The sequence below is a fragment of the Panulirus ornatus genome, chromosome 23 (assembly GCF_036320965.1).
Source record: "Panulirus ornatus isolate Po-2019 chromosome 23, ASM3632096v1, whole genome shotgun sequence".
In the NCBI taxonomy this organism is placed as follows: domain Eukaryota; kingdom Metazoa; phylum Arthropoda; class Malacostraca; order Decapoda; family Palinuridae; genus Panulirus; species Panulirus ornatus.
In genome coordinates, this window is record NC_092246.1 from 7,573,384 (window position 1) to 7,590,174 (window position 16,791).

General features: G+C 39.4%; 1 protein-coding gene across 1 annotated transcript in view; it reads right to left on the reverse strand.

Annotated features, from left to right (window-relative positions):
• eIF3a (eukaryotic translation initiation factor 3 subunit a) overlaps positions 1–13,663 on the reverse strand; it is a 46,779-nt gene extending 33,116 nt beyond the window's left edge. Inside the window, exons 1-9 of the mRNA XM_071676537.1 lie at positions 13,496–13,663; positions 12,489–12,685; positions 10,452–10,625; positions 10,160–10,285; positions 8,235–8,375; positions 7,327–7,579; positions 4,857–5,037; positions 807–952; positions 443–618 (exon numbers count right to left, since the gene is read on the reverse strand). Coding sequence (XP_071532638.1) covers positions 443–618; positions 807–952; positions 4,857–5,037; positions 7,327–7,579; positions 8,235–8,375; positions 10,160–10,285; positions 10,452–10,625; positions 12,489–12,685; positions 13,496–13,544 — 1,443 coding nt within the window. The 5' untranslated portion in view covers positions 13,545–13,663. The remainder of the gene's footprint in view (positions 1–442; positions 619–806; positions 953–4,856; positions 5,038–7,326; positions 7,580–8,234; positions 8,376–10,159; positions 10,286–10,451; positions 10,626–12,488; positions 12,686–13,495) is intronic.
• Positions 13,664–16,791: the final 3,128 nt, after the last annotated feature.

A 16,791-nucleotide genomic window follows, 5' to 3' on the forward strand; every position in this document is an offset into this window, starting at 1 on the left:
ACATCAACCGACTTATATTTCTTGTATCTCCCCTGATGATGTGATTATTACACAAAAGTGCACTTGGGAACTTATCGTGTTTCATTTTCCCTGTGGACTCATAGGAATACACTTGATCATGTGCAAAATTGTGATCCTTTCCAATGTGTATATATGAAAGGGATTGAGTGAGAACAGTCCCTCTAAGGCTCGGTCCTCTGCTCTAAACGCTACCTCGCCAACACAGAAAATGGCGAATGTGTATGAAACAAAAGTTTACATGTTTGCGTATAAGTACATGTATGCATATGAGAGTGGATGTGCCTTCCTTTGTCTGTTTCCAGGCGCTACCTCACTAATGCTGGAAATGACAATCAAGTATGAAGAAAATCTTCCCCATATACCAATGATATAAGCTTATTTCTTACAACATTATTCCATTTCACAGATGCATTATTCTTACTTGCAAGTCATTATGGCGCACCAAATCAACTAGGATACGTTCTAGATGGAAGGCATCAACAAACAAGCTGAGCTTAAGGAGTCGCTTGAAAGTTATTGACTGATACAGCTGTGCCACCTGCTTCACAAGACGAGTAATTGTCATCTCCTGCAGAGCTGGCACATACTGGGTCAACCCTGAAAATTCCAATTAACATTAGTTTATTATATATCAAAAAAATCATTCTCTGTGGCTACCATGTACTTGGTAGTATATTTCTTTCATCAAACTAATCAAAGAGAAGACTCTTACTAATGCTTGTCTTACAATCAATAGCATAATCTCAAAATCCAGACTTTGTACATTGAAAAGAGTATCTTGGCACCTAGCTCAGGATGTTCTTGGATCCATTCAATGTTTCTCTGCATTCTGCTACATAAATGAAGAGGATCAAATTCTACCTCCATCAGTCGATAGAGGTTCTGCAACTCTTGTGGCACTGCTGATACCACATTAAAACGGATCAGGTCCCTTTAAAAAATAAGCAAAAACTAATAAACTTCAATTTGTTTAATAATAACCTGACTTTGATTTAAACCTGTCAATATTTTATCAGTTATGATGTCAGGGCAATCATAATTCTATTGACTCATATATATATAAAATTTCAGAATTAAGTAAGAATTTCTATCATCATAATACCTGAACCTTAACCAAGACTAAAAAAAATATCTGTAGATGTTACATGTGGAAGGAGTTTTACAATCATGAGGCCCCATCTACTGAACATTCTCTGCTTTTGTACAGCCTTTCAAACTTGTGTATGCTGTTCTAATATATCACATCTTTGTTTTATTTATTCCATTCATCTTTCACTCTGATACTACTATACATGTTCATCAAACATTTTCTTGCCTAATTTGATACTATACCCTCTGGTTGTTCTTTTCTTACGTCTTTCAAGTCTATTCTCTGTCTACATAATCAGTCTGGTTGAAGACCTTAAATGGTGAGATCTGGGAACCTGCCCCTCTCGTTTGTGCTGGGCAGATTTACAGCTTTTAACCTTTCCTTTTAATTCAGCTCTCTTAACCTCTTCGGCAAAAATTTGAAATTCCCTGGCTGTCTGAAAAGGGGTGTTTATCAACTGGAGGGAAAACCAGTTTTCTTCTTGTGAACTGCTATGCTGTTTCCAATGTGGCGGGGTAGTGACAGCAATGGATAAAAGCAAGCAAGTTTGAAAATGTACATGTGTATATATGGAGGAATGTCTGATCATTATCTTCTGGAGGCAAAGGTGAAGATTTGTGGAGGTTTTCAGAAAAGGAGATAATGTTGGAGTGGTGAGAGTACGTGAGCTTGGAAAGAAGACTTATGTGAGGAAGTACCAGGAGAGATTGAGTGTACAATGGAAAAAGGTGAGTGCAAATGACATAACGGGAGTGGGGGAGGAATGGGATGTATTTAGGGAAGCAGTGATATCTTGCACAAAAGATGCCTGTGGCATGAGACAGGTGGGAGGTGGGTAGATGAGAAAGGATAGTGAGTTGTGGGATGAAGTAAGATTGTTAGTGAAAGAGATGAGATAGGCATTTGGACAATTTTTGAGGGAAATAGTGCAAACGACTGGGAGATGTATAAAAGAAAGAGGCAGGAGGTCAGGAGAAAGGTGCAAGAGGTGAAAAAGAGGGCAATTGATAGTTAGGGGTGAGAGAGTATTGTTAAATCCTAGGGAGAATAAAAAGATGTCTTGGAAGGAGGTAAATAAAATGCGTAAGACGAGAACAAACGGGAACATCAGTGAAGGGGGATAATGGGGAGGTCTTAAAAAGTAGTGGTGATGTGAGAAGGAGATAGAGTGAGGATTTTGAAGGTTTGTTGAATGTGTTTGATGAAAGAGTGGCAGATATAGGGTGTTTTGGTCGAGGTGGTGAGGAGGTGAGAGGGTCAGGGAGAATGGTTTGGTAAACAGAGAAGAGGCAGTGAAAGCTTTGCGGTAGATGAAAGCCGGCAAGGTGGCGGGTTTGGAGGGTATTGCAGGGGAATTTAAAAAAAAGGGGGTGACTGTGTTGTTGACTGATTGGTGAGGATATTCAATGCATGTAAGGTTCATGGTGAAAAGCATGAGGATTGGCGGAATGCATGCATAGTGCCATTGTACAAAGGCAAAGGTACAGAGGTATAAGTTTATTGAGTATTCCTGGGAAATTATATGGGAGGGTATTGAGTGAGAGGGTGAAGGCATGTACAAAGCATCAGATTGGGGAAGAGCAGGTGTGGTTTCAGAAGTGGTACAGGATGTGTGGATCAATGTAGATCTAAGAGAGGTCTAGTTAGAGAGTTAATTTTAGTACCACCTTTGCTGCTCTACTCTGGGCCTTCTCTCCTAGATTCTTGTGCTTTTTTAATTGGTGAGCAAACCCGAGAAAAACTCAAATTTTGGTCTTACACAGTATGAGAGTGGCTTGCTGAATATATCATCCAAAGACTTAAATGCAATTCAAGTATTTGCCGGCAAACATTTGGTCTTAATTATTCTCCTTGGTGGGATTTTCAGACAGATTGGGAATGGTGCAGACCCCAAAGTCTCTCTCCTGCAGCTTACTTCCCACTACATAATATTCAAATCAAGGTCTTCTTTCACTGTGACCCATACTCATCACATTTACTTAGGTTGAATTTCATTAAGCATGTATCAAACCAATTTGCAAGTTAGTCAATCATGATCATCTTTTAAGATGATGCAATCCTCAACACTCTTCTCCCTCCTGACTTGGCATGACAAACATATTCAGATAAGATGCCAGTCCTGGAAAAATCACTTATACACATCAGAAGGAGCAATTGTCCCATGACTGAGCCCCCTGGCACAACAGTGGTGACTCCCAACCCATTTCAAGAAGGCTCCTCCTGACATAAGTACTACTATAAAACAAGTTTCTTTTACATTCAAATCTGGTACCAGCAACTGTCCTGAGGGTATCTGGCCTTTCTACTGATGTTTGTGGCATGAGAAGTAAATGTCAGGTGTGTCATATTTGATAACTAGTATGGTTGGCATTGTGATGAGAGGAAGTGGTTGACTATTTACAAAAATAGGAAGGCGAGTGTTGCATTCAAGTTGAGGATCAAAAGGGTGTCATTACATTTCAGTAACACTCCTTCCCTGCAGTAGATTTTATGAACATCACTTTTTCACAATTTAATCTTTTCATCTAACCACTCACCACCCTGTCTCATACGTCACCATCCCACCTCCAGTATGTCACAAACTTCACCCACACAAGTATCCAATGCTTCCTAAACACCTTCCACTCCTTGGCCATTACCCTTGTTTCATTTGCTCTAACCTTATGCCACTCTTCACAATCTCTCTTGGTATCTCTGCACGCAGGCTCTTTCCTAAACAGATCCGCTTTCACTTATTATTTCCCCTTTTCCTAAAACACTCACAAATTTTCACGCTTGCCCTCACCAAGAAATTATTATCCTACCTGCCATGTCTCTCATCACATTCACACCCAATAATCTTTCCTTTGCATACCTGTCAATCGGCACAGTATCAAAAAATGCCCAGTTACTCCCAACCCACCCCTTCATACTTATGAATGAATTCATCTTTTTTTAGACCAAGTATTCCCATTCACAATTTCTTTTTCAGTGCACAGCTGAACAAGCTGAGCCCATTTTGATATACACTGAGAACCCTAGGCCTCCAAATTTTACTTTCAATTCACTTATAACCCAATGTTGCCTATTTAGATCCCCATGTATCAAAACTGCTAAAGCACTCAATCAGGTTCTCCCAAATGGTACTTGAGTCTTTTCTACTCTTCATACTACCAGATGTGGAAGTAAAAATAACAAATTTCCTTTCTTCTACTTTCACTGCCACACCTCAATCGTGAAACTGCTTCCTTATATTCCTTAAAAGAGTCGTACCTCTCCTCTACCAGAAGAGCCACCCTTTACTTTGCTCATACTCACTCACAACCACAGACTTTAAACCCAAAACATTTCCAAACAATTCTACCCACTTCCCCTTAAACTTAACTTCACTCAGGTGAAACCATCTAGGCTCCTCTAACTAAACATGACATCTATCTCTCACTTCTAATCTGGGTTACATCCATGTACATTTTGACACCCCAACAGGAGTCTTCAAGGCGAAATCCTCACTTTGCAACTCCTCGTCCTGTTCTGTGTAAACTGATAATACAAGAGGGAAGTATTTCAGGGCCCTACTTTCTCACCCCTATGTACAAGAGATGCGGGTACAATTCCTAATTCCCTATCTCAGGTAATATAGGAGATGCATCTTAGGAAATTATTAATACTACAATATAAAAATATATGAAATATATACCCAACTAACTCAATTTTTTAAAATAACAAAAATCTCAAAACATCTCAATTTTTCCAAGACCAAACTGACCTGATAAGGGAGTTTCGAGTTGGAGGCTTTGGCAGAGATAAAAGGGTTGCTAACTTCTCAATCTTTTCAAGAGCTGACTTTTCTGTTTCGATGAACCTATCAAACTCGGGGTGAGCAGATGGCAGAGGAATAGCCAGTGTTGCAATCAGCACAATTGATCCACGCTTTCCAATTTCCTCAGCTAAAGTGAATCAGTAGAAAAACTTTTAATTTCAGTAAGCGCACATAATAATGCATAAGCATTGACATGAGCAAATAATTCTAACCAGTGTCTTCTGATAGTTACAGAATCTGCGAGAAAGCAGAAAATTAAACTTAGTCTTAAAAACCCACATTATACAGAAAACTGATTTCCATTACAATAAATCTAACAAAATCAAAAGTAATTTCAAGAGTGACTATAAGTTCATATCAAAAATATAATACTGTGATAACATTAAACATCACAAGAAGGAACCTCTAAGCTTTCACAGTGCAATTCACTACGCTAAGTACCTACCTGTACATGTGAAATAAGCATCTTAACTTTCCAACTTGTATCTTTCTGACAGCCTTTCAGCATTTTTCTGATATAAAAACTTACTTAAAATCTAATCATGGGATATTCATCACGTACCATTACGATCTAGGATCTACAGGTTGTACAATGTCTGATTAACTGTTGCATTAACATAATGGCAGGCCCTTACTTTCTCACTTTAGTGACTATCATTACAATAACAATTTTCTTTTATCATTATATTTGATTGCCGTTTCCTGCATCAGCGAGGTAGCACAAGGAAACAGATAAAGAAAAACACATCCACTCATATACACACCCATACACAGCCATATACATATATACACATGTACATATTCATACTTGCTTGCCTTCACCCATTCCTTTTGCTACCCCGCCCCACAGGGAAGAGCATTGTTATTCCCTGCATCAGTGAGGTAGCACAAGGAAAACAAGACAAAAAAGGCAACATTCACTCACAATCTCTAGCTGTCATGTGTAATGCACCAAAACCACAACTCCCTATTCACATCCAGGCCCCAGAGACCTTTCCAAGGTTTACCCATGTGTCACATGCCCTAGTTCAGTCCACTGACAGCATGCTGACCCCTGTATACCACATCATCTTTTTCACTAAATCCTTCCACCTCCAATTTGGTCTCCCACTTCTTGCTCCCTCCACCTCCAACACATATATCCTCTTTGTCAAATCTTCCTCACTCATTCTCTCCTTAGGTCCAAACCATTTCAACATACCCTCTTTTGCTCCTAATCACACTCTTTTTATTACCACACATCTCTCTTATGAATTATGTACATGTGTATATATGTATTTGTCTGTGTGTGTGTATATATGTGTATAAGTTGAGATGTATAGGTATGTATATGTGCATGTGTAGATGTGTCTGTATATACATGTGTATGTAGGTGGGTTGGGCCATTTCTTTCGTCTGTTTCCTTGCGCTACCTCGCTAATGCGGGAGACAGCGACAAAGCAAAATAAATATAAATCTCTCTTACCCTCTCATTGCATACTTGATAAAACCACCTCACACCACATATCGTCCTCAAACATTTCATTTCCAACACATCCACCCTCCTCCGTACAAACCTATCCATAGCCCATGCCTCGCAACAGTATAATATTGTTGGAACAACTATTCCTTTAGACATACACATTTTCGCTCTCTGAGATAACATTCTCTCTTTCCCTACATTCTTCATTGCTCTCAGACCCTTCACCTGCTGACTCACTTCCACTTCCACAGTTCCATCTGCTGCTAAGTTCACTCCCAGATATCTAAAACACTTCACTTCCTCCAATTTTTCTCCATTCAAACTCATATCCCAACTAACTTGTCCCTCAACCCTGCAGAACATAATTTTATTGTTATTCACATTTACTCTCAACTTTCTCCATTCACACACTTTTCCAAACTCAGTCACCAACTTTTGCAGTTTCTCACTCAACTCAACCACTAGTGCTGTATCATTGGCAAACAGCAACTGACTCACTTTCCAGGCCCTCTTATCCCCAAAAGAATGCATACTCGCACCCTCTCTAAAACTCTTGCATTTACCTCCCTAACCACTCCATCCTCTCCTCCTCACTTCATCACTGTCTGTTATCATTTCCCCCCTTCACCAATGTTCTCAACTGTTGTCTTGTCTTGCACATGTTATCTACCTCCTAACCTGATGCCCATTCCAATTGGAAACTCCCTAAGGAGAGTGGCCATGGCAAAACAGTCTCCATTACTGATGAACTCCAGTGCTGATTCTCAGCCTTTAGTGCCTCACCATTAGCAGAACACTGGCACAGGGCAACTGTAATGCAGTGTTTTCAGAGGCTCCTACCTAAAGTTTCTACCAACTACTACCTAATATTCCTGCCTAATGTTACAACCTACTACTTTCAGGTCCTCACATGTAATGCTTCAACAAACAACATGGACAAAAAGCTCTACTAACCTGTAATATTCTTCTTCTGGTCCCTTAGGAGCTGAAACAGTTTGAAAAGGGCAGCAGCATGGAACAGCATGTTACCAGCTTTCCAGAACACCAATGACAACTTCTGGTAATACGAGGCCATCACATGTGGCTTGGGCATCTTCTTTGATTTGTTCATAAGGTCAGAGATATCCTCAATGGCCTTGTATGCTTCTTGCCACAATTCCATCTTGATGGCATAATTGAGCTGCTCCAAGCGAGTTTCCAGATTCATCTTAAACAGAAAAAGCTTAATTCAACAAAAGTGATTCAAATCACATAAAATCAAAGCTAACACATTTCCCTGCAAAATCTTAATACAAACCTATAACTGCATAATCATATATATTCCTCTACATGAAAGAATTCTGTTGCAATATACTTAATTATTCAAACTTTAAATAAAATTCCTATTCTCTTCCTATAATCTTAAACATGCAGGTCATCCCTCTTCATCCATCCTGCCTAAACTTTCAAAGTACTCTATCATTACATTTTTTCCTGAGTTCACTAGAAAGAGAAACCAAACAGAGTAATAGGAAAAATAATTATGCAATAGAGGTTGCTTGGCAACCATGGGGTTACATGCCTGAAAGACCCCGTGGGTGGCAAAACTGCAGTTGGGTAGGGGTTAAGTTTATGGGAAACAGGTTAGGTAGGGGTAGTGACCCTTGAGACATATACCTTAATTTCTATAATGAACACTTCAAGATAAAAAATGGGAGCCTTCTGTGCAAGTTCAACATGGATGGACAACAACCACTTAATAAAGCTCTGAACAAAATCTTACAATGAATCCTTTAAAGTACATAAGTTAAACAAATCTGCAAGGCAATTTTATCCCAATAACATAGGTAAACATGGCCAAGCACTGCACACCACTTTATTACCTGCTGAGTTTCAGGATTATTGAGATTGACTGCAGTAGCTGACCCTTGTTGCTTCTGGATGTGAGACAAATGGGTGCGCAAGTTGTCACAGAGCTTACGAAACTCAGTCTTGCGACTGTATTTCTCACAGAACATGAAAGCCTGAAGTGTAAAAAAAAATGCAATTTAAGGGACATAATCAAAGCTTATATGTAAAAGTAGTGTCACACACATCTTTGTATATATTCAAAAAATAATCATATCAAATTAATCATAAAAAAATTATTTCATATTGTTATTTTTCCGAAAAGTTTTAGCACAAAATCCTCAGGCATCTTATGAATTTCTGCTCAGGAACATGTTTTGAAAACTTGACTGTACATTACCTATGTAAAGGAAATGAATGCCTGGAAAAAAGAACTAATTTGAGGAGAGTACCAAGATAGATTTTAAAAGATTTCCCAGATCTAAACAATGAAGAGGGTGATGATTTTAAAAACAATATGAAAAACCATAAAAAGGAATACTTCATCTCTAGCAGTTATAATGGTGCTCTTCCCTTGTAAAATCTTATCAACTTCCTTCAGATACATAAAGGGATAAAATTTTTTTGTATTCCTACTTGCTACAGCCAAACTCAACCTATCAACAACAGTCAATGCTAATATCTTCTAAGAGCACGGAAAAATGTGTGGAAAGAGAGAACGTCACCTGGGTGGGCAAAAATAGGCATGTTTGAAAGAACAGTTGTCCAAACAAGATTGTATGGATGCAAGGCATGGGTTATATATTGGGTTGTATGGAGGAGGGTGGATGTGTTAGAAATGAAATGTTTGAGGACAATATGTGGTGTGATCAAGTAAGCAGAGAAAGAGTGAGAGAATTGGGTCGTAATAAAAAGTGTGGCTGAGAGTAAAAGAGGGTGTGCTGAAATGGTCTGGTCATATGGAGAGAATGATTGAAGAAAGGTTGACAAAAAGGATATATGTGTCAGAAGTAGAGGGAAGGAGAATGGGGAGATGAAACTGAAGATGAAGGACTGAGTGAAAAAGATTTTAAGCAATAGGGCCTGAACATGCAGGATGGTGATAGGCAAGCACAGCATAGAGTGAGTTGGAATGATGTGATATACTGAGGTTGACAAGCTGTCAGTGTTTTAAACCAGGTCTGGTGTAAACCATGGAATGGTGTGTGGAGCCTGATGTGGATTGGGAACTGTGGTTTTGGAGCATTACACGTGACAGTTTGAGAATGGATGCGGACAGAAGTAGCCTTTCTTCGTCTGTTCCTATCGCTCCCTCGCTAATGCAAGAAACGGCAATCAGGTATGAAAGAAAGATCTTTAATCACATGATTATTGATCTTGAATATAAAAAAGTCCACATCAAAATATAAACCAATGGCAGTCTTTCTAATCTTTTACCTTCACACTTGTTTGTAGTTTCCTAGCTGCAAGGTACCATTAGAAACAGAGACACAACCTTCTTGACCCCTTGAGGAACAATTCTTGGTTGGATCTTACCTTTACTCCGTTTGGAAAGAGAAATATAAAGAGTGGAGGGTATTTGTCACCTCTAACAACACAATGATGTGGGTTGTTTTCATAATGCCAATCCCCGGGGGTAAAAGAAACTTGTGAGTCAGAATAGAGACTGAGTTATATGTCATCAAATGTTGTGAAACATGGGGACAGTTTGTCTTTACGGAGTGAGTTCCACCAACCTAAGCATATAAGAAACAAAGAAAATACAGCAACTTGGACCGGAGCAAGGAAATATGACAGCAACTCTACTAAGTTCCACAAACCTTTTCTCCTCCTCTATAAAGTGTTACTAGCTCAGTTGATATAAACATCTCCTGTGGCCGAGTGTACAAGCCAAACAATAGTATACTAGTTGTCCTAATGATATTTTCAGTGAAAGAACGGTAAAAGTAAAAATCAATACCTGCTTGGCGATGTCGTGGTACAACCGCTCAACACGTGAATTGGTGCGCAAAAGTTCCAAACACTGGCGGTAACTCTCCCATAAGAATTTGACCCAGGGGGTCAAAATTGTTCTGTCACTACGGTCCTGTGTGAAAATTGTAATAAATATCAAACAATTCAGGTATTCTGAAGCAAGAAAGAAAAAACATTCAGCAAAACAAAAAAACAAAAACAAGGCATGAAAAAGCCACGTTCTTCAGTTCAAAATATGTTTGATTAAACAATCTAAAAACAAGCCTTCAGCAACAAACCTGAGCATCCTCTCCAGACACAGCAGACAAAAGGATTTCTTCAGGTGTTGCTAGATTGTCTAAGTCATCAATGTCCACTACAGCTTGGTGGCTCTCTTTACGGGCTGCTTCTGTACGTTCATCTGCCAGTGATAAGTAGTGACGCACTACAGTCTCCAAGGATGACACATTTACCTTTGAGGAAAAGAGTTTATGTTATACAACTGCCTATCAACTACCTAGTCAGTATCTTATGCTACCCTTAAGTAGATGCTTTATACTAGCTGACATGGCAAAAGCAATAAAATGCCGCAATTGTGGCAATATAAGATGAATGAAAAATTAAAAGCATGAGTGAATGAATATGCAGGAGATTTATCAAAACTCCTTTGGTGTTATTGTTTCCATACTGAGCCTTGAAAGTAGAAGGTCAAAGGAAGAGGGAAAACAAAACAAGGAAAATTCTAAAGCTCTGTGGTTTGAGGAAAGGAGGTATCATATCCATAAATTCTAAGATGGCTGTTCTTAACATAAGAAACTGTGGGAGGCAGCAGCTAGATGCATGTCCCAGGCCCAAGCCTCAGGAGCTGGGACACATGCCAAAAATTTAAATGAACTGCCAAAATAATACCTTTAGCTTTTGAACAGCAGTTTCTGTAACGATCATTATCTGGGATTTTCTGGGATATAATAGGGGACATCATTATGCACAGCATTCATATGTTACTACATAGATGACTTACCATGTTTTGAAATTCAACTGTGGTAAACAAATGAGATGGAATCATACTCAGAAAATGCATTTCTGTAAGAGTGAATTTATCAAAGTTACTGTTTTGTAACTCCAAGTTACTAAAAGAATAAGTACTTGGACAAAAAAAGGGTTTGGAATCTATATGGTAAAATCATAATCAGTGTAATGGTGAATAGGATGGGAGGTTGAAAGCCTGCCAGCATTAGACCTAAACTGAAAACCTCCATACCCCCACCATCAGTTATAATTCTCTCAAAAATTTCACAGCTGCAAATAAACCTAAATTCAATGTGGGGGAGAGACTCTTATTAAAACCTGCATCAGGGGACAGCTACAGTGATATTCACATGTCTAGCAGCCACAACTATAAAAAACTACACGGGAAGACATGTGTAGTTTTGAGGTTAAGTTGTGGTATAAAGACATGATGAAAATGACTATGAAGTTCTATCTGGGCCCTGTGATGACAATCCAAAAAGGCATGTATAAATGTGCTCAACCCAAAAAATCTATCTTTTACACTACTACGAAATTCATGGGCATTATAGCGGAGAGGGTTTTCCCATTTTGATGTTTTACATCATTCCTTATTTTGTTGAATTCATTCATTGGGCACAGTCCTTTTTGTTTTTAACTTTCTTACTTTCTCAAAAAAAAAACCTTATGCTGATGGGAATGCAAAATACATCAATCTATGGTATGAAAGGGATAACCACAGAAAAGTGCATGTCTGGCATAAAAGCATTAAAAATATAAAGAAGTAATATAAGTAACTACTAACCCAAATCTATAACACAATGCATCTAGCCATACACGAGTACTATCTGTATGAAGAAACTCATCAACACATACAAATATCAAACAAAATTGAGACCAGAATCAAACTTAGTTGCCAACCCTGCACACATGATGATGGATGGGAGACAAAAAAAAAAAAAAGGAATAAACTGATGACACGAGATTATCTGATAAAACTATCTCAATGTAACAGAAGTTAGTACATAAAGTACAATTACGTACACTAATTCCCAATGTTGTCTTCATGATACATTTAAAGAATTAAAATGATTTATCTTTGAAAAAAGGAGTAAATCAAATACAAAACAATGATATTAAAGAATACAGAGGAATATCAAGGCACTCTGCACTGTTCCTAAGAATTCATTACAAACACATAACACCATTAGCAACGAAAGTATTCCAAAAAACAATATCACTTGTTCCTAAGTTTGACACTGTTCACTCTACTTTTAATACAGTCAGGCTCATTATGTATCCATATATGTATGTTTACCAATACTTACACTTTGGAAAATATTTCGGTATTGATAAAGACCTTCCTTGGCCAGATGAGACTTCTTGAGGTCAACACATAACTCTAGGTACTTAAACATTATGGGCTCCAGGAGTTTCTCTGAATAAGTGCTACGCATCTTCCCTCTTTTGATGACTTCATATAGGACCTCAAGGGCCCTATTGGGTTTCCCCACATCAATGAATTCTGAAAAAAGGGCAAAAGAGATTGCATAAGAAATCACCTATGCTACACTTCAATGTACATACTTAAGATAGGAATGTCCAATGAATGATAACTCTTTTCAGTCTGAAAAATAAAGATTCTTTCAACTTTCATGTTGTTGACAATGAATAACCTCAGAATATCATCGCTTATCTTTAGTGCACTTTTTTTCATTCCTGTAAAATATATTCCATATTTTTCTACATGCATTTCCAGTCTCAGTGTATTGCCCGAATCTCCTCATTATGGACAAGAAGGTACCCTTAGAATTAAAAAACAATCTCATTAAAAAACAATCTCATTACTACTTCACTACTTTAACAGTAGCGTAATATCGATACAGATCCCCCATGACACCCTTCATGATTTGCATAAAGATGTGAAAGGTAAAGGTAAAAAGCACCAAATAACCATCCAGACACGAAGCACGAGACAAACTTCCTCCCAGACTATTATAGAAGTATCATGGGACATGAGAAAAACAGTGTAATGATAAATAATGTGAAGGAACCCAGAGTGAACACACCCCGGCAGGCATCATGTTTTGGTAGTAGGGGTCAGCCGAGGCAGCTGGACCTGAAACAGCTGACCTATGAAAACCCTATACCCATTCTAGACTTAACCCCCCAGCAAGACCAATTCATACTCTCTACTCTCTGCAGAGACGAGTTGAGTCTCCCTACAAAGATGGATCATTCTATCATCACATCACATTCTCAGGGAGGTTGCACCAGCTGGTCCCACTTATAAACATGGCCTCAATATATCACAATATTTCCCCGGAATACTCACCGCTAGCCCTTTTAAGGGCATTCTCTGGCCGCTGATACGATCTGGACATCTTGACAACTCTATTGCATGACACACAAATCTGACAAATTGACGTGACAGCCAAATATAAGGAAATATATAGTTCCTTGACCAGGCCGAAGTCACGTTCGTTCGTCCGTCCGCTACTAAAAGAAATGACGGTGTCAGGTGAACATCTTTTAAAAGGTTATATTTTTCAAAAATATACTTTTAGTGAATTATATATTGAATTGTATGTATAATAACCATCTTTTGATATTATCCAAATGTATCTTATCTGTTTTAAGTCGTATAATCACGGCATATATTACAAAATGTATGTTGTGTCACATGCTCTGTTTACAGGAAAAAACTATCGGTCACCTAACATAGTTCTATATGATAAATTCATTTGGTTCTGATTTGATTCCCTTATTCCTAACTTTAAAACTTGTTAAAAGAATCAAATGCTCAAATATCTAGACAATATGTCAAAAAGCTTTGAAGACAATTAGGCATAATACCTTTCAGGTTAGAGAAATGGCGGTAACACAAATACAGCAGCATCCAAGCATCATCAAGAACATATTTCAAGAACATTTAAGATCATATTGATTTCACTGTCAAGTATTTAATCTCATGTTCTTGTCTTGTTTTCTCTAACTCTCGCTCAATATACCTGTAAGAATAGAGTATTATGAATGAAATTAGTAAAAAAAAAAAAAGGGGTATAGAGTTATGCCTTATTATATCCAGGTTGCATTCTCGAAAGAAATAATCCTCACACTGTAAGGGACAAGAGATGGATCCCTGCCTTTGGGAAGGACAAGGTGACGAAATGATTTAATAAGCTGGTTACAAATTATCAGAATAACCCTGACAAGCTTTACTTAAGGCTTGATTTATCTGATGTTAGGTGAAACACTATTTTTTTTTGTATCAGGATTGTCAACATATGGGGGGGGGGGGGTTATCAATTTGAGTGGAGGAGAAGCAGCATTGTTGATTATCTAAGGCCAATATCAATAAAATCTTAGCTTCAAGTCCGCGTCTGACATTATCTACGTCTCCTTGTCTGGAGGAAAAGTTGACATTTATTTCTCTTTTATAAGATCTGGATGTGTCTGTTGTTAACCACATGAAATGACTGACTTTCTGACCTCTTCCATGACCTCAAACAGCCTCGTTAGGGTATATAACAGCTCCGACTTGAGACCTAGATCATTGTGTGGGCTAGGTCAGAGGTCAGGCAAGGGTGTTCTTATGGATGAGGACAAGACGACGCAGAGAGAGAGAGAGAGAGAGAGAGAGAGAGAGAGAGAGAGAGAGAGAGAGAGAGAGAGAGAGAGAGAGAGAGAGAGAGAGAGATGGGTGTGTTAGGTCATAGGGCGGGGGAGGAGGGGCCCCCACAGCGTGACGTACGTAACGGCACAGATTGGTAATATCTAGTCTACCTTGTGACTGTTATGTGTACCGTCACGCAATCAGTTGCTCGACGCCTGTTGCTCCTGTTAACGTGACTGTTATGTTATTAATGACTGACCCCCCTTCTTCCGTTACTCTTCCTGTTGTGATACCGTTGATCGTCTAGTTTCCCGGCATTTCTTCTGTTTTGTCTGCTGCTGGTGTGTTTTTTTTTCTGTTGTCACTTCCGTTGCTAATGTTATTTTGTTGATCCCGTTAATATCGCTAATGCTGCTGACTCATGCTGCTTCCGTTCCTTACTGTTACTTCTCCTGTTCCTGTTGCTATTACCGTTGGTCTAACCGTTGTCAGTGATGCTGTTATAGTAGTCTCAGTACTGTTTGATCTTTCTGTTAGTGTATCCTCTCCTGTTGCTACTGCCACTGTTCCTCTCTGTTGCCTTTTTCCGTCACTTTTCCTGTTGCTACAATTCCTGTTACTCCCAATATCGTTCTTACTACTGTAGCCGTTGCTACCGTTACTGCCCCCTGTTGTTCCTACTACCGTTGTCGCCTCAGCACACCCCTCCCCCCCTCCCTCCCCGTTACCGTTATTCGCACTGTTTTAACCACAGGCATAATTTCTTCTGTTACACATCTGACCTCCCCCCCCCACTTCATCCGTCTACCGTGCACAACTACCCTTGCAGACGGCCCATCACCTGTCTACCGTCTATAATCACCATGTAGTGACCCAAGGTCACTTTAGTGATGTGGGCTATTTGACCTCACCTGACCAAACGATCCCTCGGAAGTGTGTGTCTGGCGACCCATCCTACAGCAGTAGTATGTGGCGACAGATGACCTGACCCTCCCCATACAAAGCGCCGCTCCACCAGTCATGCGAGGTCAAGGTCATGCGAGGTCAAGGCTGTCTGTCACCCACTGGCGTCGTCATTAAGGTGACCTTGCGTCACTATACAAGCACGCAAGGCGGCCCAATTAACCTGTCTACCATCGACCGTTAACACTAAGAGACGACCTACTTAATTGTAATTACCACTGAAGATGAGACCTACCATCTACTTACCCTCTTAATGATTACCACTAAGAGACGATCTACCATAGACTTACCCTCGATGATCACCTACATCAGGGTCATGCAGTGGCGGTGAGGCGAAGACATGGGCATTTCAACACGAATGACTGCTCGATGAGGAAGGTTTTTACCCCACCCGCTGCCGTATATCTGCCGTAGATTTGATGATGATAACACACGACATTATCTCTCGTCTACTCTGCTCTCAGATACTCTCGGACGTGTTACGATAGGGAGGTGGGGAAAGGTATGGAAGCCACTCGTTTTCGCGCGCCACAACTCGTTCACTCCCTTTAAAACCTTCATTAGTTAATCAAACAGGAGCACATATCACGGCCGGCGACATGAAAGATAGTTTGTTATCTGATTCGAATTCCTCGGCGCCCTTGGGCGGTACCTACATCAACATGTAGCACAACACAGTACATGTCTTGACTATCGCATAATTATTCCCTACGCTTTACCTTGCATCAGTCAGACTAACATCTCTTTAACTTTCGATCTACAGATTTCAGGGAATGTCAGGTCAGTATTTATTAATGTCTTCCGTGTCTCTGTCGAAAAAAAGACAGACAGACTGCATAAGCCGCCTTACATTATCGTCGAGGGAAAACAGACACAAAACAACGCAATGCAGAGTTGCCAACTTTGCGCTTTTGACGCTAGATCTAGCGATTTTTATAGGGATCTAGCGCCTCAATTTCATGTTTAGCCCTTTAGCGAGTTTATCGGTGCCCTTTTTTATGTACATATAAATAGCGCCAAACTTAGTGTTATTTCAATATATGAGGAAATCC